The sequence below is a fragment of the Rhinolophus ferrumequinum genome, chromosome 21 (genome assembly GCF_004115265.2).
Source record: "Rhinolophus ferrumequinum isolate MPI-CBG mRhiFer1 chromosome 21, mRhiFer1_v1.p, whole genome shotgun sequence".
NCBI classification, from domain to species: Eukaryota; Metazoa; Chordata; class Mammalia; order Chiroptera; family Rhinolophidae; genus Rhinolophus; species Rhinolophus ferrumequinum.
This window is the reverse complement of record NC_046304.1, coordinates 24,225,398-24,252,706: the sequence shown is the minus strand read 5'-3', so window position 1 is coordinate 24,252,706 and position 27,309 is coordinate 24,225,398. Positions and strand designations below refer to the sequence as shown.

The following is a 27,309-nucleotide window of genomic DNA, read 5'->3' as shown; positions in this document are numbered from 1 at the left end:
AAATTAATTTAACCAATCCCCTGTAAATGGGCACTTGAGATGTTTGCGGTTTTTACCTGTTATAAACAATGCTATAATGTTATTAACCAATGGTACCTCAATAAATTTGATTAAAAAAAAAAGCTAAAAATAATGTTTTTGTACCTACTTCTTTGCTTCCTTATCTGATTATTTTGTTAGGATTAATTTCCAGAAGTGGAATAGTAGGGTCAGGAGATATGCACGTGTAAAACTTTGATATATTTTGTCAGATTGCTTTCTGGATATGTTGTGGTAATTAAACTCTTATCAGTTGTATATGGAGAGTGCCCTTTTCCTTTTCTCACAATCTTGTCAGCATCAAGCATTATTAGAAAAATACCTGTGTGTGTGTGTGTGTGTGTGTGTGTCTGTCTGTCTGTCTGTCTGTCTGTCTAAGCATCTTTTCTGATGTGTTTGGCCACTTGAATTTTGGAGATTATCAATCCATTTCTTAACGTTAACTTTTTCAGATTAAGTAAATATGCCTTTATCTTTCTTACTGGACCTGCCTTCCATCCATATGATTTAGGCTTCCTTTCGTTTCTCTACTTTGCTTTTTAAGTGTGGGAACCAAATTTGGACATAACATTTTAACAGAGCCTCATTAGTGTTTTTCAAAATTAGGTACTAGTATTGGGGAGGGCAGTTTTGTCATTTTTAGTAATTGAAAATTTTATTATACTTTGTTTTCCAGATATTTTTGATATATAACCCATAAGAATTTGTTGATCTAGAAAATGAAAAATACGCAGTGTTTTTTTTTTAAAGCTTGGAGTAGTGTTTCATTTTCTTCATCTGTATAATGGTGGTATAATAATCGTACCTAATCAAAGGATTGTTGTGAGGACTTACATGAGTTAATACATATAAAGTGCTTAGGCTAATGTCTGCTACTTAGTAGGTTTTTAGTAATCTTAATTATTAGTCTCAATAGTGATAGTATAGTCTTTTCTTAGACTATAGCTCTATGGCCACAGTGTTTGTTTCTTTCTCCTTAGAAGGGTTATGTAAATAAATACTAGTACTAGTGTTCTTTGAAGACTTGAAATGCACATATAAAAAGAATACGTCAATAAAAATACTAGGATGTCATTTTTATTCAGTTATTCATTCAACAACATGGAGTCTACCATTTGCCAACACCAAGTATACCAGGGTTCACGGTCCTTGCCTCAAGGAGCTCATAGAAAGGTATGGAGATAGGTAAACCACTTTTAAAGCATAAGTCATTTCAATGTTTGTTTTCTTTATATGAAAGCAACCTCTCAAAGTGTTTCATTTTGGTTTGGGTAATAAGCACTGCTTAGTCTTACTAATATTAAAAGAAACACAAATAAAACAATCTTTTGTTGTCTAAGTCTGTTTATCCATCTAAGTGGTGATAACTAAGTCTTCATGAGACTGCATTGTAACATTCCTAAGTTCTTAAATCTGGTAAGATGGCTTTGAGATTCTTAGGAGTAGCCTGTATGTCTTATAGTTGTGTGTTACAAGGAAAAAGTTCAGTTTGATTACTTTGCTTCTATTAACAAAGGTCTTGTGGAGGAAACATAGTTATTGAAGTTAGCAGATACGTAGTCCACACTTTGTTTGCTTGTCAGCATTTAGATTTGGAAATGATAGTGTCGTTAGATGTTCTGCCCTGTGATTTAAGCATCATTTCTCTGCAACTGAAATATTTGTAGGTACTTTTTATGGCCCAGGTGATGTGTTGGATGCTAGAGTGATGGGATGAGGTCTCTGCTCTCAAGCAGTTAACAATGTAGTGAAATCAGACTCAGTGAAATCAGACTCACAGTCCAGTATGATAGAGAGGTAGCAATGATATGAATAATCCTGAGAGAGGACTAATTACTTCTGCATGGGAATCTGCATTTTCTGAAAGCTATTTCCTGAATCCTCATTTTCAAAGGAGTTATTTCTAGACCTATACTCTAGAGAATTTGGGCATATGGTTAGAGATAGTTTCACTACCTAACAGGCTGTTTATTTAAAAGCTTTTTAATGTGAAGGGATCAGACTATTTTATACGAAACAGAGTTACTTGGATTGTGGTTCTAATTTTATTTTTAATAAGTTTCCTTACTTCAAAATTTACTTTAAATTTTAATAGTATTTTAAATTATAAAAGTAACATATGCTTATAAAATATTCAAACAGTTTAAAAGTCTATCAAATAAAAATGAGAATATCCCAACTCTGCCTGGGTAACTCCTGTTAGACAGTTTAAACAGTTACTTGTAAATAAACTTGGATTTGAAGTACCTTGTATTCTGAGCATTTGTTCTTTCTGTTTTTAAAGGGGAAAATAAATTTCCTTTTTTAGGGAAGTACTCCGGAGCAATGGAGGTTGTCTAGGAACTGTGAAGTGGAAGGTAACTGTAGTGGATTTCGGGAAGTACATTGATCAGTTAGATTGCTGTGTCCTATAGGGCTTTTTAAGGATTTATTGACACACTTCATCAAGGTATTTGAGAGAGTATTCAGGGAAGCCTAAGAAATTCTGCAGTTCTTTCCCCTTCCTTATAAATTCATGCCTGGTCAGAAATTACAGCTTGAGTGGGATGTCCCTCCACAGAACTCAAATGCACACGATCTATCATGTTACTTAGGCTGGCAGTAATGTAAAATGTTAAGGATTTTTTTCTTTTTGTTTCTTTCAGTGAGGGGTTCACCCAACATAGTTTATTGCATGTCTCTTCATTTCTCCCTTATTTCAACTTCCACTTACTCCTCCAATTCCCCACATCATTCTTTGAAGAGAAAAAAATAAGTTTTGCCCACTGAGCCCTCTTTCTTGTTTGATTTAATATGCTCTATGCTGAATGCTTCTCACAAAAACACTTTGCATCCAGAATTAGCCTATGAAACCTTTTCCTCCATGCACCCCTCCACAGATCGCGTCTTCTACTACTGTAGAGCCCTTAGAGGTATGAAAACCCAAGGCTGCTTTTGGCTTAGCCATCATGATTGTAGAATATAAGTCCCAAGCTCTGCCTTGAAAAGTTATCCTGGTGGTTAGTTTGTACCATTAAAACAAAAATCTGCTTTCGATCCACAGAACCAACTAACACACTGGGACAGAACTCTTTATACTGTTCCATTTAAAACCATACTCATAATACCATGTTTCCCAAAAATAAGACCTAGCCAGACCATCAGCTCTAATGCGTCTTTTGGAGCAAAATTAATATAAGACCCGGTCTTATACATTTTATAGTAAAATAAGACTGGGCCTTATATTAATTTTTGCTCCAAAAGATGCATTAGAGCTGATGGTCTAGCTAGGTCCTATTTTCGGGGAAACACGGTAGCACATCTGTATATCTACATTTGGGAGTCTAGCTATGCACACACCTGTATATGTGTATGCGTACATGGATAGATACAAATTCTAGTTTGACACGCGATGGAAATGATAGCAACTCATCCATACGGTTGCTGTTAAGGAATTTGTAACCTGCAGTCCTCTTCCTTAGTGGTAACGCCATTCTGCTTAGGGCATATAGAACATGCCCAAACAGTAATACTGACAGAATTCGGAATTACGATACAGTGGAGCCTTCACGTAATTCTTTGTTGAAGAAGTTAGGGCCTAAATGTTAAGGCTTATTGTTATTCTGAGTTGATAATCTCTGCCTTGCTTTAATAATTTTTCCTCATGCCTGGGTAGCCCGCCACTTGCACAATAATCACTCACACAGCTTTGTAATCAATGCCCAAAGTAATAGGATTCCTCTGGCCACCGGCAATTAATAAATTTGTGTCTTTTTTAAAACACTAGCAAGTCGGGCCTGAAATACGACTGACTGGCTCTCCTCATTTGCATATTTATTGCAGTGGAAAAATTCTTACCAGATGATTGATGCTGAGCCTGCCTCTTGAATTCCAAGCAGCACATTATTATGAAATGAAAAATGCCGGCCATACAGTTGATTAAAGTTGAAGACAGTGGAATCGGTGTTTTTTAAGATTGTGGGAGAATTAAAGGCATATTTTAATAGATGTTGACAAGAAGTGAACTAACAAAAGCAAAGCAAAGGATTTGCTTGAAAAGATTTAATCAAACGTCTTTCTTGGGGGATTAATTGCCGGGGATGACTAGTGCAAGTGGCAGGCTTGTGTGGATTTGAATGAAAAGTATTGTTCTCAGGCCAATATATTGTGTGTCATTTTGACCTATAGTTTAGCTCTGGTTCTAGAGTTACTTTTGAAGGAGAAAAAAAATGTTCTTGTAATCTGTACATTCTAGTTCAATATATTTATCTGGGCTAATAGGGAAGTGGGAGTTTATGTATACTTGTACATAAATAACTGTATGTTTGCATATTTATTTTAAAAATAACTGTATAGATATTTAAAAACTGATAAGGTAAGCTTTATTTTACTTTATATATTCACTCTTCCTATTCCCCCTTCATCCCCTTGCCTGAAGTTTTACGTATTGGTTTATAATCTAATTAATGAACTGTGTGCCCATGTCCAAACTTATTCCCTGCCTACAATTTTGTTTTTGTCGAACAGCTTAGATGAATCAGGGAAAAAAATAAAGCTGTTAGGTGAAAATGGTTTTTAGATTGGTGACATTTTATAGAACGCTTGCATATGGGTAGCATGTAAATGAATACTTAAAATAGGACTCTGAGTACTTGTTCAGCCCTGGCGCTGTAGATCAGCACAAACAGAGCTTAAGATTTTCACCATGGGAAAATGATGTTTGATAGTAATATTCTTTCTATTTCTATAGCATTTTAAAATTTGTAAAATACCTGAATATATAAAAACATTTGTTTTTCACTTTCACTCTGTGAGATAAACAGGCAAAGGATTATCTACATTTTATAGATGAGAAAATTGAGACTCAAAGAGATTAAGTTGGTCCACTCATTGTAAAATGACTAGTTGGTGATAGTGTCAATTAGAATACAGGATTCCTGACCCTTAGTAAAGTACTCTTTCCATTGGTTCTCTACTTGGAAAATCATTCCGAAAGCTGGTGTCCAGATGCTTGGGTTGAATCTTGGTAATATGGTGAGGGATATGTCCTTCTTAATCTCCTCTTAAGGGAAAGGCCACTGGAAATGGACAATGTAGGACAAAATAAACATGTATATCCTTGACAATCTCCATTTATTTTGTGACTACTGGCCAAGAGGGAGAGAGAAGAAAGTACATGCATCTCTGCTGTTTTTCTTAACTTTTACCTTTAACAGTAATTGGGAGAAAAATTAAAAGTGAATTAGAAACTGTTGATTTCATTCTCTTTATTATTCATAAGGTTGAGAAAATACAACTCAGCCCTATATGGATAAGAAGTTTGTTTCGTTTCTTGGCTAGGAAGAATTCACTGTTGGATTTGACCCATCAGGAGAGTCCTTCCTCACTCTTGTCAGCTGTGGCTTTGAGGAAGCCCACCACATCCAGCAAAGGGTTGCCCATTGTCTCCTCAGGTTTTACATAAAATCTTATTAGAAGGAAATGTGGCCCTGATACTGCAAAGAAATGAGAATTGGGTTCTGTCTTCTAAATCTCTTTACAGGAAGTTGTCCATGTGTTGGCCACTGGTGACTTTACTTTGATAAACTTTTTTCTTTTTTTTTTTTGTGGTTAGAAGCACAGAATTGCAGATTTCATCTCTGGTAGGTCTCTTGACACTTTGATGCATGGTGGTGCTATCCCTGAATGGAGCTTAAATACTTCAGGGCTACTTTCTGACTGGGTGAAGGGGTGTATAAAATGAGAACATATGAGAGAGTATTAACAGAAAGGCACACTTTGATTTACTGATATTGGCTCTCTGCTTTCTTGTTGGATTGATAGGCTGTCTAATATATCTGCAATGGATTTTTTAAAACTGACTTGAACAAAATAAAAGGGCTTGTATAGCTACTTGAAAGTGGCCCTTAAAAGTAGTAGTCTTTTCATTGGATGTTTTCACAATTCTTGGTTATGCTACATGTTAGAGTCAAATTATGACTTGCTTGTCGGGGTCAAGCAGCTATAAACAGTATAGACTGCTTTGCAGCTTCTTCCCTGCCTGGGTCTTGATTTCATATTTTCGATTATGGACACATGGTACCTAGAGGAAGTAAGGGACAGGCACTTGCTTTTCCTGTTTTTTAATTTTTTATTGTGGTAAAAGAAAAACATAATCAAATTTATTATCCTCATCATTTCTAAGTGTGCAGTTCGATAGTGTTAAGTATAATCACATTGTTGTACGACCAATCTTCAGAATCTTTTCATCTTATAAAGCTGAAACTCTATACCTCGTTAAACAATCCCCCATTTCTCTCTCCCCTCAGCCCCTGGCAACCACTGTTCAACTTCTGTTTCTATGAATCTGACTACTCTAGATACCTCATATAAGTGGAATGATATTGTATTTGCCTTTTTGAGACTGGCTTATTTCATTTAATATCATCAAGGTTCATCCATGTTGTATGTAGCATGTGTCAGAATTTCCTTCTTTTTAAAGGCTGAATATATTCCATTTTCCTGTTCTTTTTGACTAGGTTCACGATTGAAGGATTATAGATTATTTTGTCTGGATAGAGATGAACTAGGATGGTAGAATTATTTATTATATTCTGATCTTGGGATATTTTTAAGTGTTTTTTTTTTAATTGTAGTTAAGTGTATATGACATAAAATTGACCTTTTTAATGATTTTGAAGTGTACAGTTCAGTATCATTAAGTACATTCACATTGTTATGCAGCCATTACCACTATCCATCTCGAAGTTTTTCATCATCTCGAACTGAAACTGTATCCATTAAACAATAAGTCCCCATTGCCCACTCCCTTCAACCCCTGACAACCACGATTCTACTTTCTATTTCTATGAATTTGACTATTTTAGGTGACTTACACAAGTGGAATCATATAGTATATGTCCTTTTGCTGGCTTGTTTCACTTAGCATAATATTTTCAAGGTTAGGTCTTGGGAATTTTGAAAAGTACTTTGCAAATGCAAAATTGATTTGTGCTTTCACTTTGGAAAATATGGGCTCTATTTCTTAAGATATAGCCATTTCTAGAAAAGAAGTTAAAAATAGCCATTAACACTTGCATAGAACTTTAATGAGATGAGATTTCTGCGTTTTCATGAGCTTCCTTCCAAGTATTAGTGTCTTTCCTATCTTTAAAGGTTCTTGCTGCAACATATACTTTCAGAATCTAGCTACTTGGGATATCTTCTATCAGTTCTCAGCTCTTTCCACAGATGATCATTTGTGATGATGAAATAATATGTATAGTTATCATTTGTATTCTTTGCTCTACTCATTCCTTTAAAAATTTTCTATATATTTACATAATTTTGCATTGTTATACTTATATACTTAGTACATTCAGACTGAATAATTCTTGGCTTTAAAATTGTAATATTTTCATTCTTTTTTTTCCTTCTTGCCTATGTTTTCATCTTGTTTATACTTAGTTTCCAAAAAGCTGACAGACAGGATAATGCTGTATTACTTTTTTCTTTTTCATGAGCATAACTTATTTCCATATTTGGTAGAAATTTTTTTTGTTTTGTTTTTGTTTTTTAAGCTTCAGAGCAACAGTTTGAGAATCTTGGTTTGGAACACAAAGCATTAGGGATTTTTCAGGTAATATTATGTATTGCAGGTCTTCTCAAGTGGCATGGATATGTACTGATTATAAGAGGATTAGAATATAGAATTTAGAAAAGATGTGATTAAGGATCTTATGTTATTTTAAAGAAGGAAGTTGTATTTATGTTGTTTTATAGGCAGACTACTTAAAGTGATGGAAAGTAGTTATTGAGTCTTTGGGTTCCCTCTGATCACTCTGAAAAGGTTTTCTCAGCTAGGTTAGCTCTTAGCCTTATGTTGAAATAGAATGCTCTAGTATAATATAGATGGATGGATGGATAGATAGATAAATTAAGAGCTAGTCTAACTCATACGTTGGTGTACCAGTGATGAAACAGGTTGGGATGTAAAATAGTGAGGAGGCTACTCATGCTGGGCAGGATAGAAGCAGCAAAAAAAGAAAAAGACTCATAAAAGTCACTTACACTGAGGTTTGTGTGGCTGAAGTTAGTGTGGAATATAAAATAAAAATGAATGTAGGGATTGCTAAATGAAAGTAGGGTTGCTTGTGAGAAGATTACAGCTATTTAAAGGAAAGAGGGAAGGAGTGATAGAAGCATGGCCAGAGATAGATGGAAAACTATTAGTGATAATAAGAATGGAAAATACAAAATTTAGCAACTGCTTGAATATATAAAATAAGGGCACCAAAATATCAGTGATCCCTTATGAAAATACATTACACAGAGAAGAGAAAGTCAGACAAGGTAGAAGTATTAGGTAGGAAGAAAAAGGTTGTATTGCTGACATGGTATATTTGAAGGAGTGATGGAACATCTGTGTGAAGATTTTCTTGGAGTTGCTAGAAATGTGAAAGTTTGATTATAGGAGAGACATCTGAGTGCTATCAACACATAAGTGGTGACAATCAGTGTCTAGTTAGCCCCTTTGGTAGACTAGGCTGATAAAGCAGGTAAGAGTTAAGTTCTCAGAAGGCCCGTTTTTATTCTGAAAGCTCTTAGCCACAGACTATATACTAAATCTTGACCAGCTTTATTACAAACGCATCCAATTGGCTTGGAGGAGGGCCAGGTGAGAACATATTCTCCATGTGCAAATTTTTAATACACAGTTCAGTCCTGCAAACAAGTCATTAACTTGGCTTTTCATATGTGAATAAGAACTTTCCATAAGGATGGGTGTGGAGAGATTGAATGAATGATGTGGCCGCTCAAAGCAGAGGCAAATGAGATCTCCTGAGGGTGTGTGGTGGTGGTGGTAGGGATCCTGGGACTAAGTTGTGCTCTTTAGGAAAAGAGGAGGAATTGCTGAAACAGTTGATTGATAGAGGGATAATCAAGGAGGTCAGTGGGTAACATGTAGAAACTAACACCAAAGGAAAGAAACGATTGGTTATGATGACAGGCAGGAAAGGAATTTGTCAATCTTACTAAATTTAAGAACTCACAATTTATTGCAGACACTTTTCTAAGCACTTTGTGCCTGTTACCTTGCTTGTTCCTCTTAACAACCCCGTGACTACGGTAGGCACTGTTATTACTTCCCTTTGGGAATTCTGTATTTCAGAGAGTTCTTTCTTAGTCCTGTGTACCCTGTGCCCGCCCCTCCCCAGCCACAACTGCTCAGGAGCCATGAGTTATAGGCATTGCCTGCTATGGAGAATTGTAGATAATTAGGTGTTCCTTCTCTGTGCTTTGTTTTCCAGGTCACAAGGCACTTAAAGCATTGCTGAGGTCATTGGTGGACCTCCAGGAAGAGCTGCTTTTCCAGTACCCAGACACTAGGTATCTAGTAAGTGGAACAAAGCCCAAACCAGAAAGGTAAGGAAGGAATGCACCTATGGAGTTGCTTGTTTGCTTTTCATCTGAATAGTTTCCCATCATTTATGAAAAAGAAAGCCAAATCCTTTCCAGGCAGATATCAGACTTAATGTTAATAAAACAGAAAGACCCACTTCCATGTAACTGTTGGCGGCCAGGATGGCACAAAAATTAGGGATTAGTTGTGCCTAATTCTTTTTATGGCTTCAGCAAAAGACTTGCTTTCTCTTTAGAGCTATTGAAATTAGTAGATGAAAGCACTTTTTTTTTTTTTTTAAAGATTTTATTGGGGAAGGAGAACAGGACTTTATTGGGGAACAGTGTGTACTTCCAGGCCTTTTTTCCAAGTCAAGTTGTTGTCCTTGCAGTCTTAGTGGTGGAAGGCTCAGCTCAGCTCCAGCTCCAGGTCCAGTTGCCGTTGCTAGTTGCAGGGGGCACAGCCCACCATCACTTATGGGAGTCGAACCGGCAACCTTGTGGTTGAGAGGATGCGCTCCAATCAACTGAGCCATCTGGGAGCTCAGTGGCAGGTTAGCTCAAGGTGCCGTGTTCAATCTTAGTTGCAGGGGGTAGAGCCCACCATCCCTTGTGGGACTCGAGGAATTGAACCGGCAACCTTGTGGTTGGGAGTCCACTGGCCTATGTGGGAATCGAACCGGCAGCCTTTGGAGTTAGGAGCATGGAGTTCTAACCGCCTGAGCCACCGGGCTGGCCCGAAAGTACATTTTAATACTGATGTTTAATTAATGGTTATGAAGCACTTTGTGCCCACACCATGGAATTGCTGGTCACAACCATCTCCTTTTCAGTGAAGGAAGCAGCAGTTATTTTGAAGGGTGGAGAATTTCAGAAAACAGCAGAATAAACCTTTTTCTTTACTGATATTATCACATTTGATGAAGGACTCCCCCCCCCCCCCCGCCTCCCCTTGCCTTGGTTTGAACCTGCTATATATGGTACCTGCTTACTGTTTTTCCACTTGGGCTTATTCTTTGTTCCCTTCTTTTCTACTGAATTAGTTGGAGGGATAAAAAGTAAACTCACATTTATTGAGCACCTAGTATGTGTTGGGGTTGGTAATCCAGTGAGTGCAATTGACTATATAGTTGGAGGTTGTATTACTTTCTCATGGCAGGCAGTTGCATATAGTATTGGGGTTTAACACTGATTCTGTTGCCTACCCCTTTGAGTTTTCTTCACATTCAGCTTCTCTTCATTTGTTTCAATAAGATTGTTCAGCTTTTCTGAACAATTGGTTACAGGGAGACATTTTCCCTTATTGATTTAAGGTCATAAAAGTATGATTATGTGTTTACCTTTTAAAGACCCTCTTGTAACCAGTATTGGCCTGGTTCATATACATTTCTATTAATATTTTTACAGCCTCATTTATTTTTACAGTTTGCTTAACTTTTAAAAATAGTTTGAAACCAGTTATTTTTATATTTATTTGAAAAGTTACATGAGTTTTTGATTGACCTCATGAATATTCTTTTCAAACAACAACAACAAAAAAGCCAGCCTCACATATACCCTATTTCCCTGAAAATAAGACCTAGCTGGACAATCAGCTTTAATGCGTCTTTTGGAGCAAAAATTAATATATAAGGCCCGGTATTTATCATATCATATCATATCATATAATCTATCACATCATATCATATCATACCCGGTCTTATATAAGACCCGGTCTTATAGTAAAATAATACCAGGTCTTATATTAATTTTTGCTCCAAAAGATGCATTAGAGCTGATTGTCCAGCTAGATCTTGTGCTGTTTATTTACATTGGACTTACTGTTCTTATGGGTTTTCTAGTGAGGAAGAGATTTCCAGTGAAGATGAAGAGCTAGTAGAAGAGAAGAAGCAGCAGAGAAGGGCCCCACCAAAACGGAAGCTGGAGATGGATGGCTATCCCAGTTTCATGGCAAAGCGCTTTGCTGACTTTACTGTCTACAGGAACCGCACACTTCAGAAGTGGCATGACAAAACCAAGCTGGCTTCCGGGAAGCTGGGGAAGGCAAGTGTGTGTGTGTGTGTGTGTGTGTGTGTGTGTGTGTACAACGTAGGCTGTTAAGAAATTGGAATTACAGCTCATTTATATGGATGATGTCACAATGTAATAGTAATCAGTCATTTCCATAGAAAAATTTACTGAACGCCTACCAGTGGGGTTTATAGCATTCAGACTGGGAATTTTAACTTTATTGGAAAGAATATTTGATTCTAGAAATTGTGGCTCAAGTGTTGGAAATACAAAATAAAAAATAGATTTTAAACAATTATTAAAAGAGCAGAAGTTAAGCTCTGGGTATAGTAAAGAAATATGACCTACTTAAGACTATTTTTTTTTTTTTCTGAGAACAATTACAGCCATTCACAAACTCAGTCTTTAACAGAAAGTCCCTCCTGAAAGGAGGGTTATATGTTTCTTTGCTGACACAGAAAGATAGAGAAACGAATGTAGCTGCCTTCAGCACAGATTTTCTGCATTATCTGACACTGGTTAATGTTGTTGCAGGGTTTTGGTGCCTTTGAACGCTCAATCTTGACACAGATCGATCATATTCTGATGGACAAAGAAAGATTGCTTCGAAGGACACAGACCAAGCGCTCTGTCTACCAAGTTCTTGGCAAACCTGAACCAGTAACGCAGCCCGTCCCAGAGAGTTTGCCAGGCCAACCGGTAAGAACTGTGATGCCTGGTGATTATGGGGAGCAGTTTCTGTAAGGCCAGTTACTGAAAAATCTAATCACCTACTTGTAGGTGTTACTCTTGGTACAAGTTAGTGAAAGAAAGGGAAAAACACTACCAGATTGTTGAGAAACAGAGTATATGGAAGGACAAAGTGTTAAAAAAGATGGAGCAATTATTAACTTGTGTGTAGTCTTCTTTCAATTTTGAATTTTATATGAGTCTGGTAATGGAAGCATTCATAATCCAATTTTTAAAATTCTGTTTTAAAACTGCTTCTTTAGAAATGTCAATATTGAAGCGAGTGTGTTCTTTAGGCTTTATGTGGGATGTTTAGAAACTCCAGAAAAGGATCCAAAATTGGACTAGTCAGAGTCTTTTGTTTGAAGGAAAGTCTTTTATTTATAGTAGAAATGTATATTTAATAATTTTTTTAAGTTTGGAAGGATTTAAAATGAAAAGTAAAATTCCCCTTCTTCTGTAAATTTCACTCCTCAGATTTAACCAATTTTCATTGTTGTAACAAGCTTTTAGGTGCTTTCTATTTGAGTGTGTGTGTGTTTATATTTCTATATATAAACTCATATACATGTATAAAAATATGATTGCCTTTTAAACTAAATGGTATGGATATATATGTGTATATAAACATATAAAATGTTAATACTTTTTAAATTTAGTATATCCTAGACACTTTTCCATGTCATTACAGAGATCTACCTCACTTTCCTAATGGGTAGAGTATTCCATTGTATGGATTATGTATTATAATTTATTCAATGGATATTTTTGTTGTCTCCAGTTTTAGAGACAATGCTATAGGGAACATTCCTAAGCATTTATGTTTTTATATTTGTGTGAGCATATGGATAGATTTCTCGAAGTGGAAGTATTACAGAGAATACACATTTTAAATCCTGATGGATGTTTCCAAATTGCCCCCAAAAAGCCTGCATTAATTTCCAATCCCACCAGCTATGTTTTCCCATACTGAGTGTTGCTAATTTTAGAGGTGAAAAATGGTGTTCTCATTTTTATTTGCATGTATTTCATTAGAATGAGATTAAACATATTTTCAAATGATTTTTGACTATTTATGGTTCTTTTTCTGTCAAATGCCCATTAATGATTTTGCCCGTTTTTCAATTGGATTGGTTTTGTTCTTTAATTTTAAGAACTCTTTATATCTTAAGGAAAACAGTGCTTTGACTGTTATACACATTGGTCACTGTAGAGCAACATTACTTTGACAGCCTCAATGGTATACACTCTTTCCTTCTTATTGATATAGGAGACCCTTCCTCAAGCCCCTGCCAATGCCCACCTGAAGGACCTGGATGAAGAAATCTTTGATGATGATGACTTTTACCACCAGGTATGATTTTTACACTCTTTTGTTACAGATCAGGTTTTGGCATTTTAAAAAGCTGGTAGAATTCTCTGACCAAAAGGTAGCTTATAGCTTTGCGCAGTGGCAGTATCGTAGCCAAAGAGGTTTATCAGAGGCGCGATTATTGCTAATTGAAAAGGTAGCTTACTTAAGAAGGATAAAGTTAGGGACTTAAAACTCTTGTGTTCAGAGTTGACCTACTGTGTAGTTCTAGATCTGTTGCTTTTCTTCTGTCTTACATTTCTCCTTTTGAAATGGAAATAGCTACACCTACTTTGTTAGTTGTTACAGAGTGCAAATTATCTGTAAAACAGTTTCAACTTCTGTGAGTCAGGTGGATTATTCTTTCTTAGCCATTTTTTATAATGTTAAATGATTTGTTAGTTATTTGATTTTTGTCCTATTATTACTATTTCAGGATATGGAGCTAAAGAGTTGGGATCCCAGAGTACTTGGATTACACTTCTGGTTCTATTGCCTATTAAGTCTCTTGTCTTTAATTTATTTTTGTGCCTGTTCAAATCAGTTAAATATGTATTGAGATTGTCTGCTACTATTGATTATAATAATACTGTAGTGCTTTGAAGACAGAAAGAATTGGTAGAAGTTGAAATATGGTTTCGTTTTCAATACTTTCTCTTCACAAACAGTCCCCCAGTTCTTTTTCTGACGTTATTATCTCTTGGCATGCCATTCTTTTTAATGATGCTGGTGACTGTTAAGGTAGGCTAAACATGTGAGGTAGTCTAAAGAACTAAAATAATTTCCTGTAATCCCGAGTCTCCTGGTAAGTCATACTTCTTAATGAAATGTGCTTCAGGATGTGCCCTTTCTAGTTCTGGAGAATTGAGGATGTTGTTGAACGGTGGCATACCAGTTTTTGTTGAGCCATTATTCATCAAGATAAGTTTTTTTTCCTCTGCTGAATTTTCAGTGTGTTAACTTTTGCCAAAGATTTTGCAGCTGCTTGTTGAAGATTTAGCCATGACAGCTGTACTATGTATATGGAATATGAAGGAAGGAACTTAGGAAAATTACATTGGAAGCCAGTAGAACAAATGATTCTATACTGAGGATACCTCTGGTTCTACCCTGAAAAGAGAAAGAATCTTTCTATTAATCTTTCTATTCACTTTGTGATATTCAATAAAATTATTGCCATAGTGATGAGTCTTAAAAGTAATGGTGAGAGGGGATAGGAAAGAGGATTGGTGGGGCCGCAGGTGTTCCTAGTCAGAGGTCCTGATTCTTTTTTCCTTTTCTTATTACATCCATTTGTCAGAAGAGTTAGGAACTCTTATTTTGTTCTAGATTGTCTAAGGAAGTGCCTGATGTGGGATATTAATGCTGTATAATTGTGTGAGATCATTGGAGACAATCAAAAATGTTCCAGTCTTCATTAATTGAAGTGTACATTGTTCGATGGGAAGTATCTCATAAATTAAATAGGCTTAATAAAATAAACTGAAATTACGGGGAGAAGTTACTTCCACGGGCAATCCTCAGTCTGAAAGATTTTTCTTTTTTTGGCCTGGAGGTCGGTTTAAAAAGAAATAGCATTACTTGATTGGCCCCTCATCCCAATTAATAATTTTAACTTCGATAAATTCTGATTTCAGAGTTATGACTAGTCACATCTTAGCTTTTCCCCTTGCTGGTTAATTGGGGTGCTGGGGTTAATCTAAATTAAAACTTAAACTAATAGAGGTCAGCAAGGCAGCTGAAACACCTGAGTGAAACAAATGGGGCTGCCAGGCGCAACTTTATCTTGGCTGTTTCCCAAGAGGGAAGTGGCAGCAAATTGGAGTTGTTTCAGCCTCCTGTAAAGGTGAATGATGGGTGACACTTGTTAATGTACAGCATCTCCGGAAGCATTCCAGATTGCTTTGCTGCTGTACCAACTGCTGCCATCCAGACACAGTCAGTAGGAACTGGACCAGTTGCCAACATCTGGCAGCACAGCAAGGAATGGGTGCAAGTCTTGAAACCCCGCAGATTCTAAATATGGTGCTTAGAACTGTGCAGGCTTTAATCACTTACCACTCTTTGGCAGCAGGCTACGACAGCTTATCCTAGCCTCGTACATCACATCCCGACATCTGCTGAGCCGCTAGGCAACTGCACATTCATTTTCTTTTCTTGCCTTTTCTCTTTGCCTCCTATTCCTCTTCTTCCCACTTCCCCCCCTCCTCCCTTCAGTTTTCCTCCCCTCCCCAATATGCTTCTTGGGAGAGATGATCTGTAAAGATTACTGCTTCATTGTGTGCAAGTAATTGTGGTGATGCCAGGCCCTTGACAGACACAAGGTAGCACCTGTTCTGCTGACCTGGTTAATTTCTTCTGTGGAGTGGGATTTGCCAGAGATGGGAGCTGAAGCCAATTCCATGATAAGACTAAAGAAAATGGCTGTATGTTTTCTGTCACCTCCCAATTAAATTGGCTTCATAAAGTGCTTTCGTTTATTTGTCAGGGTAGTAAGCCTGAGCTAAGTGTTGCATTCAGAAGTGGTACAGTGTATTACAATGGGCTTGTGAGTTTTCATTTGTATGTTTTTTTTAATGTGGTCATATGGAAGAAAGAGCTGGGTGGTGAACGTAATACATTTCGCCCTTTTTTTTTTTTTTTTTTTTTTAAAAAGCCATACTTGAAGCCAGAATCTTTGGGTCGGTGTTTTGTAAGGAAGAGATTATAGCCACGTTGAATTTTAATGTTTCATTGTAGAGGTTTAAAGGCTTACTTGGTTAATTCAGGTGTCACGAGGCTGTGTAAATGCCCTAACTACTGAGAATGATGTTCAGGGGCAGAACACCCAACACACACACACACACACACACACACACTCTCTCTCTCTCTCTCTCTCTCTCTCTCTCTCTCTCTCTCTCTCTCTCTCTGTTTCATAATGGGCCTTAAGTTATTACAATTTTTAAAAAGTCTGTATTAATAAAAGTACATGTATATACGTATGTATATGTGTGTGTATACATAAGTATACATACGGGGGAGGCATTGAAGAGTATCAGATATCATAAGTAAAAATACCATTTTTGAGCTGAAAAGAACCTCATAAGGAACTGATTCCCTGAGAAGTAACTTCCTGAAAGTTATCTAGTAAATGTCAACTCTAGTACTTGATCTCAAGACTTCTTAGACCAAGTCCTATTCTTTCCATACCTTTATTTCTTAAATATTTCATTCTTGAACCATAAAAAGACTTCACTATAGTGTTATAGTTTTCAGTTTGTAAATGAGTAAGTTTCCTTTTCTTAGAACTAGAAGAAATATTATGTGCTAGAAAGTAATTTTTTTCTTAAAAGGCAAATGATTTATTGTACTCCTGTTTCTTAACAATTCTAATGAAAAAAATTAGCTTTATAGTTGTGTTACTGGTTTGTTTGGAAACCAGAATTGCTAAAAGCTTGATGTATACCCAATGGTAAAGATTTTATGAGGGAAACTGTTCACCTGCTACAAGCATTACTCCCAAATGGAATTAGTTTGCATTTGGCCTGTTTCTCGTCAAAGCTCATCCCTAAAGATGATTTCACAAAATGTGAAGATTGTAAATGACCATGAAGGATGAGCCATTTAGAAATGTTTTCAGTTATCTGTTTTTCATTTTCATGATCCTATTTGCTATTTATAAACATTAATTTCTTTTTGTTGTCTCTGTCACCATTTAAGGTTTTTCTTTTGTTTTGGTTTACTTTTTTATACCATCTGTTGAATTTTGACTTGATATATACCCCGAGGTTTTTTTTTTTTTTTTTTAAAGATTTTATTGGGGAAGGGGGACAGGACTTTATTGGGGAACAGTGTGTACTTCCAGGATTTTTTCCAACTCAAGTTGTTGTCCTTTCAATTATAGTTGTGGAGTGCGCAGTTCAGCTCCAGGTCCAGTTGCCGTTTCTAGTTGCAGGGGGCGCCACCCACCATCGCTTGTGGGAGTCGAACCGGCAACCTTGTGGTTGAGAGGACATGCTCCAACCACCTGAGCCATCTGGGAGCTCAGCGGCAGCTCAGCTCAAGGTGCCGTGTTCAATCTTAGTTGCAGGGGGCACTGCCCACCATCCCTTGCAGGAGTCGAGGAATCGAACCGTCAGCTTTGTGGTTGAGAGCCCACTGACCCATGTGGGAGTCGAACCGGCAGCCTTCGGCGTTAGGAGCACGGAGCTCCAACCGCCTTGAGCCACCGGGCGGGCCCTGCCTGAGTTCTTAAAGAATTGAGGAAGGACTAACATTTATTGAGCACTGGTTATGTGCCAGCTCCTGGACTAATTATATAGGTACTCGACATATATCTTTATTTAATCCTCACAAGATCTCCATATTGAGATACGACTGCACATCATAGAAACCTATGGAAAGTGACTGATTTTATTCTTCTCATATCCCAGACCTCAAACTAGTTTCTTGCCACCTCATGAGGTATTTTGTTCTGAGCTTAGATATTGACAGATCGATACCTAGAGTTCTAAGCGTTCATTAGGATTTTGTATGTTGCCTCTAGCTGTGTTTAGTTTTGATCCGGTTTGTCCTGTCACTTTGAATTTAACCAGGAGTGTCTAGAAAAAGGCATAATAGGTTTCGCTCTTTTGATGACCACTTTGATGGGTGAAGTTTCTCCTTTTATTTGCCATCAGGACATGTCTATCACTGACCTTGCCATGTGCTGGGCTTTTGTATCCAAGACATTTGATAATGCCATAAACAAGTAATTACTAATTCGGTAAACTATTTAAAGTTGATAATGTTAAGAAATAGAGAAGAGGCAAGCTTTCTGATAAGATGGTTTGCCTTAATTAAATTGGTGAGTGATTAATATGGACAGTTGATGTCTTGGTTTTAATTATATGCATTTAGATCTTAGTGTGAATAAGAGATGTCTGAGTCCATTCCTGCAGTTAATGGGACAGCCTTACTTTTGGCATGTATCTTTCCAGTGGTTCAGTTGATGGTTAATGATATGTTTTAAAGTTTGATTTGAACCTGCCCCTTTTAATTAGTTGTTGGAAAACGGATACCTTCTGTTCAGAGTAGTATTTTATATTTAGTTTTACTTTAAAATGTTGCTATTATTTGAAATATGGATAGTATTTCTTAAAAGTTTGATAAAGTTTATTACACGTAGACCTTTATGGTGATTTTAGAGTGGGCATACATATTAATTACATAAATTTGAAAATTGAAATTATGGTTAAAGATAAAGCAAAATTAATCAGTTAGGTTTCTTGAGGTATAGTAAAAGTGTTAAAAAACAAGCAAACCCCAAAGCAAATACCAATGTCCAATCAGACCTCAGTTTTAATTATTGTAAGATTATTTTGTGTACCGTGTGTAAGAAATTTATTTGAGATACATTCTGGTTTCTGTGCTGCCATTGTCTATCTGTCAATGTTTAGACAAAAATATGGCATCAACATCGGCATTTGATTGCTAGTGTGGGCTCACTATTGTAGAGGCTGCACAGAATAGGAGGCCGAAAGCCACATTTTAAATGCAAGGTCCAGAAATTTCATTGAACAGCAGCATCAAGGGAAGGTACATGACTGGCCCTCATTTCTTGCAGTTTTCTTGCTTTAAAAAACATCAGAGTATGACTTCAGTCCTACTACTTTGTTTAAACAAAGGTAAAGCCTCAGAACAAAGCCTAAAACAGTACGTTTTAGAAGCCAGCTAGGAAAGAGATAAGAATTGGCTTAGGACTATTGAAGATACTTTTCAAACACAAGTGGTACCATGGGAGTTTACTAGGCAAATATGTGGCCAAAATTGCCTTTTCTGAACTAATAAGTACAATGTCAGCTGGCTGAGCATAAGTTAAACAGAGGATTCCAGCAGTATTTTAGTTGCCCAAAGTGAAGAATTTGGTACTTCTTAAGAAATGGGGAACAACTACCTGTTCGCTAAAGTAGACATGATGTTTTCTTATTAAATCACATTTAATGTATAGCTCCTTTAAAGTAAATTATAGGGACAACGTTTTAGCATAGAAAGGGGAGATTAATAAGCATCTTTAAAAATGTATGTGTATTGTGGATCCAGGATAGAACACAATTGTTTTAAAGTTGGAAAGTTAAGACCATCAAACTCCAACTGTCTTTTTACAAACTGGAGCCTAGGAAGTAAATGACTAGTGTGGGTTACCACACTTGTTGAGTCAGAACACTGAAATCTAAATGTTCTTGCTCCCAGTTTGATTGATTTTTCTTTCCAGCATGTTATGCTGCCTTTTGATCTAACACGTTCAAACATCCACGTGAGAGTTTCCTTTTCAGATTAATATCTGTTTAGGAAATTGGAGATCCAGTGTATCTATTTGCACTCTGACAATTCACATGCATCACTTGTGCAATTATGAACTTCATTCAATTAACATTTATTATACCAGATGCTAGGCTTATAAAGACTAATAAGACAAAATCACTGCCCAAGGAATTTGTGTCATCTAACAAGAGTAAGGTTCTCTGCAATTTTGTATCATCACATAGCTCCTCTTTAAGAGTATGACTTCATTAAAATTTAAGTGGAGAAAATACATGGTGAAAGAGAGCAATCAGATACTTGAGATAAAACCGTACACGCAGTTCTCTTGTGTCATCTTATCACAACTATGCCTCAAACATTTGTTAGCATACTGGTTTTTCCTTCAACATATATTTCTAATTCCTAAAGTCATGTGATCTAATTCCTAAAGTCATTTCTCCATAACCTGTAAAAGGCCCTAAGAGAAGCTATTAGATATAAACTCTGGATAATATAAATTCCCTATTTTCCAAGAAGATCGTCATTGTTAGAAGCCATATTGAGATGCCGGTATTCACTGAAACTTATTTCAGGTTAGAATAACATTTAGGTTACTGATGGGTATTTGAGGGTCACCTGCTATGGCCTACTTTTGTGTGTTTCTGAAATTTTCTATAATAAAATGTTAAGAAGAAGAAAAGCCTTTACATTTCTTTCTTCCTTCCATTCATTCATTCAACAAATATATCAGGTCCTATTATGTATTTATTGAGTAACTACTGTTCTAGGGTGTACTGCTTAATGTAGTAGGCACTAGCTACACGTAGCTATTTAAATTTAAATTAATTAAAATAGAATAAAGTTAAAAATTTATTTCCTTAGACATTCTAACCACATTTCAAGTGCTAAGTAGCCACATGTGCTAGTGACTACTGTGTATTAGTGTAAATATGGAACATTTCCATCATCACAGAATTTTCTATTGGAGCTCTGTTAGGGGATGGAAAAAAGAAAGCAAAGTCCTGCTCTCATGAGCTTTAATTCTAGTTTACAGATAGGATGAAATGAGGAAATACATTGTGATACTACAGTAGAAAATGATAAAACAGGGTATAGGTGAAGGGAGTACTAGGGTAGGCATAGGATGGTTACTGTTTTTATACAGGATGTTCAGGAGATAAGGTAATATTTGACTAGAGACTTAAAGGAAGTAAACAACAGAGCCATGCAGGTGTCTGGGCGAAGAGTGTTGGGGACAAAGGGAAGAACAAGTGAAAGGCTCAAGGCACAGCAGAGGCTAGCATCATGTTTTAGAAAAATCAAGGCCAGTGTCAGTGGGTGGAGTAGGTAAGAAAGATTGCTAGGAGAGGAGGTCACAGAAGAACAGGTCCTGAAGGACCTTGTAGGCCACTGTAAGACTTTGGTTTTTACGGTGACTGAGGTAGGAAACCACGGGAGGGTTTTGAAGCAAGTAGTGACGTGATTGGTAATATTTTAGAAGAATCACTCTGATGGCTGCGTTGAGAATAAACTATGGGGAGGCAAGGTAGCAAACAGAAGACGCTAGTGATAATCCAGGCAAGTGATGATGGTCGCTGGGACCAGGCTGGTGTTGGAGGGAGAGCTGAAAAGTGGTTGGACTCTGGATTTACGTTGAAATGTGAACTGACAGGATTTGCTAATGAATTGCATGTGACGTGGAAAGAGGAGTCCAGGATGACGTGAAGGTATTCGGTCTGAGCAATTGAAAGGATGAAGTTGCTGTTTACTGAGATGAGAAAAACAGTGAGAGAAGCCAGTTGGGAGGAGAAATCTGGAACTCGATTTTGGTTATATTAAGGTTTCTTTGTTTTTTTCTTTCCCATGGACTTGTGTTAGCTTTAGTTATTTAATTCTAAATTGGTTATATGAAGTTCAGGAGACCTCTGAAACATTCATCTGGAGTTGTTGAAGAGGTAGTTATTATATAATTTTGGAGTTTATGGGAAGGTCTGGGCTGAAGGTATGAATCTGAGAGCCATCAGCACATAGATTGTGTTTAATACTATGAGACTGAGTGAGATCATGTAGGCAATGAAGGTAGAGAAAGAGAAGAGATGCAAAGCTTGAGTCAAACATTTAGAGGTCGGGGAGATAAGGAACCAGCAAAGGTGATTGAGAAGGAGCAACCATTGAGGTAGGAGAGAATAAAGGAAGAGTGAGTTTCTAGATTCCATGTATAAGTGTTTCAAGAAGGAGGGAATCCAGTATTATTTTAATACCACAACCATGCAAAAACATCACATGGAAAAAAATGACCGACCAATATGTCTTATGAATATAGATGCAAAAGTCAACAAACTACTAGCAAACTCAATCCAGCAAACTCAATCCATAAAAAAGATTATATGCCATAACCAAGTGAGATTTAGCCCAGGAATGCAAATGTTGGTTTAACATAAAAAAAGCAATTAATATAATGTACCATATTGATAGAATAAGGACAGAAACCTCATGATTATCTCAATAGATGCAGAAAAAAACATTTGCCGCCCTTTCATGATAAAAGCACTCAACAAGCTAGGGGTAGAAGGGAACTTCCTAATCTGATAAAGAACATTTGTGAAAACCCACAAGTAACATCCTACTCAATGGTGAAAGACTGAATGAATGTTCTCCCCGAAGATTAGGAACAGGGCAAGGATATCCACTCTTACCTCTAATATTCACTATTGTACTGGAGGTCCTAACCAGGGCATTTAGACAAGGTAAAGAAATAAAAGGCATCCAAATTGGAAAGGAAGAAGTAAAATTATCTCTTACTTGCAGATGGCATGATCCTATATATAGAAATCTTTTAAAGAAGAGAGTGACCTACTATGTTAAATGTTGCAGATAGATCAAGTAAGATAAGGACTGAGAATCGACCCTTTGTTTTAGCAGCATGAAGTCATTGGTGGGCCCTTGACAAAAACTGTTTTGGAGAGTGATGAACTAGGTTCCAAGAAGAATGGAAGCAGAACAATTGGAACCAGTGAGTGGAGACAACTCTTGAGGAGGCTTACTGTAAAGGGAATAAAGAAATGGGGCAGCAGCTGGAAGGGGAAGTGGAGGATTGGGAGAGTTTTGGGTGTCGTTTTGTTTTGGATAGGAGATGTATTTTGTGTGCTGTTTGTATGCTGACGGAAATGATCCAGTAGAGAGGGGAAAGTGAATGTTTCAGAAAAGGTGAGGATTGCTGGTGAGTCCACAAGTAGAGAGGTCTAATGGACAGTTGATCCATAGATATTGGAAGGAAGGCATATACTTATGGGTACAGCTGCAAGTAGATATGGAATGGGAGCATGTACAAGTTCTCGTCTGAGTGATTTTTACTTTATTTTATGAATTAAGAGGCCAAGAATGAGAAAATGTGACAGGGGCTGGATGTTTGAGAAAAGAGAAGGTAAAGCAACATCACCTAAGAGGATGGGAGAATGAGTGGATGAGGAAACTGTAGAGGCATTGTCAGGTAGCACTAAAGGCCCACGTAAGGTAGTGGTAATGATTTTAAAGTGAGACTAGTTCACGTGATCTTGTCTTTTTCTTTAGCCAGTTCAGTTGTGTGGATGCAGGCACTGAGATTTAACATGGTTTGGGGTATGCCAAGGAAGCACAGGTACATAATCCCTTATCTGCAATTCTGAAATTTAAAAAGTTCTGAAAACTTAGTTTTTTTGTTCGCTTTGGTAAGTTTGGCAAACCATTGTGGTGGCAACATCTGATCTGAACGGTCATGAAGCTACATGAACCTGTAAGGTTTTTTTCATCCCACTTAGTGGGAATATTCATGTATTTTGCTGCAGAAAAGTTAATGTGTTTGACTTTGGGGTGCTGTGCCAGGCTCCACAGGGCCACTTGTGTATTACCGTATTACCTTGTGTATACTGTATTACCTTCCTAAAATCCTAAAAATTCTGAATTCCAAGACACATCAATCCCCACGGGATTGTGGATCTGTATGACAAGGAGACAGCACGCAAGGGAGTTGAGGATGCATAACAGGAGTGATTATCCTGATGGACTATGGGATCGAATGTACCTGAGTAAGGGGGGAAGTAAGCATGTGAGGAGAGGAGTAGGGATGTTTAAAAGGTGACAGGATCAATGGGTTATTGATCCTCGTGAGGCTGAAGAGTTATTGGAGTCTGAATGCTAGGAAGACAGGTTGAGGTTTGTTTCAGCTGGGCTTTTAATCCTTAAAGGACATAATTACAGAATACAAGTTAGTACAGCCCTTTCCGTTTCTTTCTTGTGGATCCTTTTTAGTAAAATCTTCTTTAGTTCTGAATGATTTCCTCTTTATTATTTTAATACAAATGATATATTGTATGGTACCAGTAAAAGAAATATTGCCAACGAATGCCCAGGAATAGTGATTCAGTTGGTGTCCCAAAAGATACATAACCCCTTTCTCCTCCTTTATTGTAGATTGTTTAAAAAAAAAGAAAAGAAAAGAAAGATACACACCAGGACATCTGTCTGGTGACTAGGGGGCAAAATACTGGAAATGGAGACTGTTGGAAATTCTAAAAAATAGCACTTTATGTACATTGTTACTTTTGATATGGGTTGGGAAGAATGGCTTAATGCAGTCACTTAGTCCTTGTAAAATTCTTTTTATCTGTAGGAAAAAGAAAGGAAAAGCAAATTGGCAAAAAGAAATTCCTTAGCATTCATGTTGCCCAATTCTTACTCTGTCTTCACACATCAGGGCCCAATACTGATAGTGATTTACTTACACTTCTAGTTAATAATTAGACATTGGGAGACATTATTATCTATCATGCCTAATGGAATATATGGAGTCTGATGAGAAAGTTTTCTGTTTTGACTAATAAATTTTAACCCATGTAGCCAACTTTAGTGAAATATTATGACCTTCGAAATATTTCAGAACTTGTGCTGAGAAAACAGTGTTACTTATTCGGTGAAGGAATGTATCATCCCTTCCTCACCACCTATTGGCTCTAGCTCTGAAGTGGAGGCTGACTCAGATGGTGGAAAAACTAATCAAATCCTTAAAGACCAAGGGCAGTGAGGCAGAGTTAGGCTGACTTTTTCAGTGTTAGCCTCTAGCTCTACATTTTCTTGTTTTAGTGGCCAAAGGTGAGTTGTTTGTAATTTCAGTATCAAGATGCACTTGGATTTTATTCACACATCCCGATTTCCCCCCATTCTTCCCTATATTATTTTTCTTGTAAGTATTGTCCTTGCAGAAGTTGGAAGCTTTTCATCCTTGATCACAAGATTTAGAAGACTGCTTCCTACTACACTCTTTTGTTTTAGAAATATTATTGAATAATTCTTGTGTGCAAGGCAGTGTGCCGAGTTCTGCGGGAGGTGGCACTTTGACTCAGACTATTCCCTACCCTCAGAAGCTTACAGCCAAGCAAAAGGGATGACATAAATATAAACAACCAGAAGGCTTGGTAAGGGAGTGTTAAAGAATTCAAAAGAGGGAGAAATTAATAACAGTTAGGGGCAATTAGAGAAGGCTGCAGGGAGGAGGAGATGACATTTGATCCGTCAAAGAAGGAGAGATAGGATTTTAGATAGGATGAGATTGAGGGGGTTGGCTTCTGGGTAGAGGGAATTGTGTGCTCGGAGGATGGTGGGGGTAGTTGCAAGTCATGGAAAGGGAATAGCAGTTAGTTGTTCAAATAGAAGAAATGGTAATGGAGATCCCTTTTGCTCCAATTTATCATGATCTAGTTTGGAAAAAACCTTGCAAATTAATAGCATACTTTCCAAATATTGACTTACCACGTTTGTGAATTTTCTGTGCTTTTTACATTTTCTTCCTTCCATTCTACTTTCCTTCATTTCAGACCTTATTTGTTACCTACTGTTGAAAATCAGTAGAAAGGAAAATTGAGTCACCATATTTGTTCATTGCTAATAACTGTGGTGATTTAGCTATGGAAGGTGTTGCATTGTTTTGTCCCAAATGGGGTTTGGGGATTATCTATGAGCATTATTATCTGAAGTTGACAATATTTCTATTTATTGAATACTTACATTTTGCTAAATGCTTCACTCTTACCATCTTTTAAAATCCCAAATCAACTTTATGAGGTCCAATTATTACTACTTTATGGATAAAGAAACTGCGTTTCAGAGAGGTAAGATACTTGTAACAAAGCTAGTAAGGGGCATAGCTGGAATTCAAAACGCATGTATGTCAGATTCCAAAGCTATGGCATTATACTGACTCGTTGGCAGATATTTATAGTTATCTTGAACCATGCAGCACACATACTCTTATAATTGAAAACTCATATCTAGAAGCATTAGATCTTAGAAAATGGGAGATGGAAACCTGCAACTAGGATTTGACAAATCTATTTCTTAGGTAAAAAATATTTGAATAGAAAACACTATATTAAAATTAATTCAGATCTTTATTACAAAAATGTCAGGATACCTGTCTTGCAGTAAAAGGATCAACTCAGAGATACTACAGAAAGGGTCAGGGACTGGGAGATTGGTTAAAAGAAGCACAAAATATTTGTTCCCTCTCTTCTTTCCCTGAGAAGAACCAACTTTTTCCTTTGGGAAATGAAACCCAAGAGGGAGGATAGATCTATCATTTTAACAGTAAAAGAATGAGAAGTGTTTTAAAATCTTTTCATTTATTTGGATTAAATAGTTTTTTTCATTTTGTTTTTTAAATTCAGGTACTCTTGGTATGGTTAAAAAAAAAAGGTGGGGGTTAATTCTCACTCACTTAAATCACCCAGTGCTCTAGGCTCTGTCTAAGACGTGTGAGAAGGAAAATACTGTTTGGGGAGGAAGAATTGCTGATAATGGTAATGACAAAAACAAGTAAATTCCTCAGCTGCTTCAGTAGACCGCTGTACTCGCGATTAGAGGCAGGGTAATTGATAATATGATTCCTTTTGTTTAAAAACAGTGGCAAGGAGTGTGTGTGTGTGTGTGTGTGTGTGTGTGTGTGTGATCAAATAAACAAAAATTTGATATTTTCTCTAGAAACAGTTTTTCCCCCTTCAATAGGCCAGTGCAGGGGATAGAATGATAAGCACAGTCACATACGCTCCCTGCTCCCTGTGAAGCATACGGTCGGCTAGTGGAGGAAGTAGACATTAATCAAGTAATCCACTAATAAAATATAAATTAATTACAACAAATACATGTGTATATGTGTTAAGGTGTGCATATAAGAAAGGTTTCCCTGAGGAAGAGATGATTAAGCTGAGATTTAACGAATGAGTAGAGAAGGAGGTGGGATATAAGCGGGTAGATGATTGTTGTGTGTTCCAAGCAGTGCATGTGCCAAAAAGGGCTCGGTGGTGGGAGTGAGCCTGGGAACATTTCAGGTACAGAGAAAACTCTGGTGGGACTGGAGCACGGAGGTGGAAGGCCACACTGGAGAGGTAGATAAAGGACCAGGCTGTGGTGGGCCTTTAGGCTGCAGTAAGAATTTATCTTCAGGCATTTTTGCATTTTGAAAATATTACTCTGACTATAATGAAGAGTGCAAACTGGAAGAGGGGCAAGGATAAATGTAATGAAATCAT

The 27,309-nt window shown here is 37.1% G+C and overlaps 1 protein-coding gene and 1 pseudogene across 1 annotated transcript in view; both read left to right on the top strand.

Annotated features, from left to right (window-relative positions):
• The window catches only part of AATF (apoptosis antagonizing transcription factor), a 93,814-nt gene that overhangs the window by 25,699 nt on the left and 40,806 nt on the right, over window positions 1-27,309 (top strand). The window contains exons 5-8 of the mRNA XM_033091802.1: window positions 9,309-9,423; window positions 11,241-11,442; window positions 11,944-12,108; window positions 13,409-13,492. Of these exons, the coding sequence (XP_032947693.1) occupies window positions 9,309-9,423; window positions 11,241-11,442; window positions 11,944-12,108; window positions 13,409-13,492 (566 nt within the window). The remainder of the gene's footprint in view (window positions 1-9,308; window positions 9,424-11,240; window positions 11,443-11,943; window positions 12,109-13,408; window positions 13,493-27,309) is intronic.
• LOC117014159 (uncharacterized) lies at window positions 13,578-13,703 on the top strand (annotated as a pseudogene).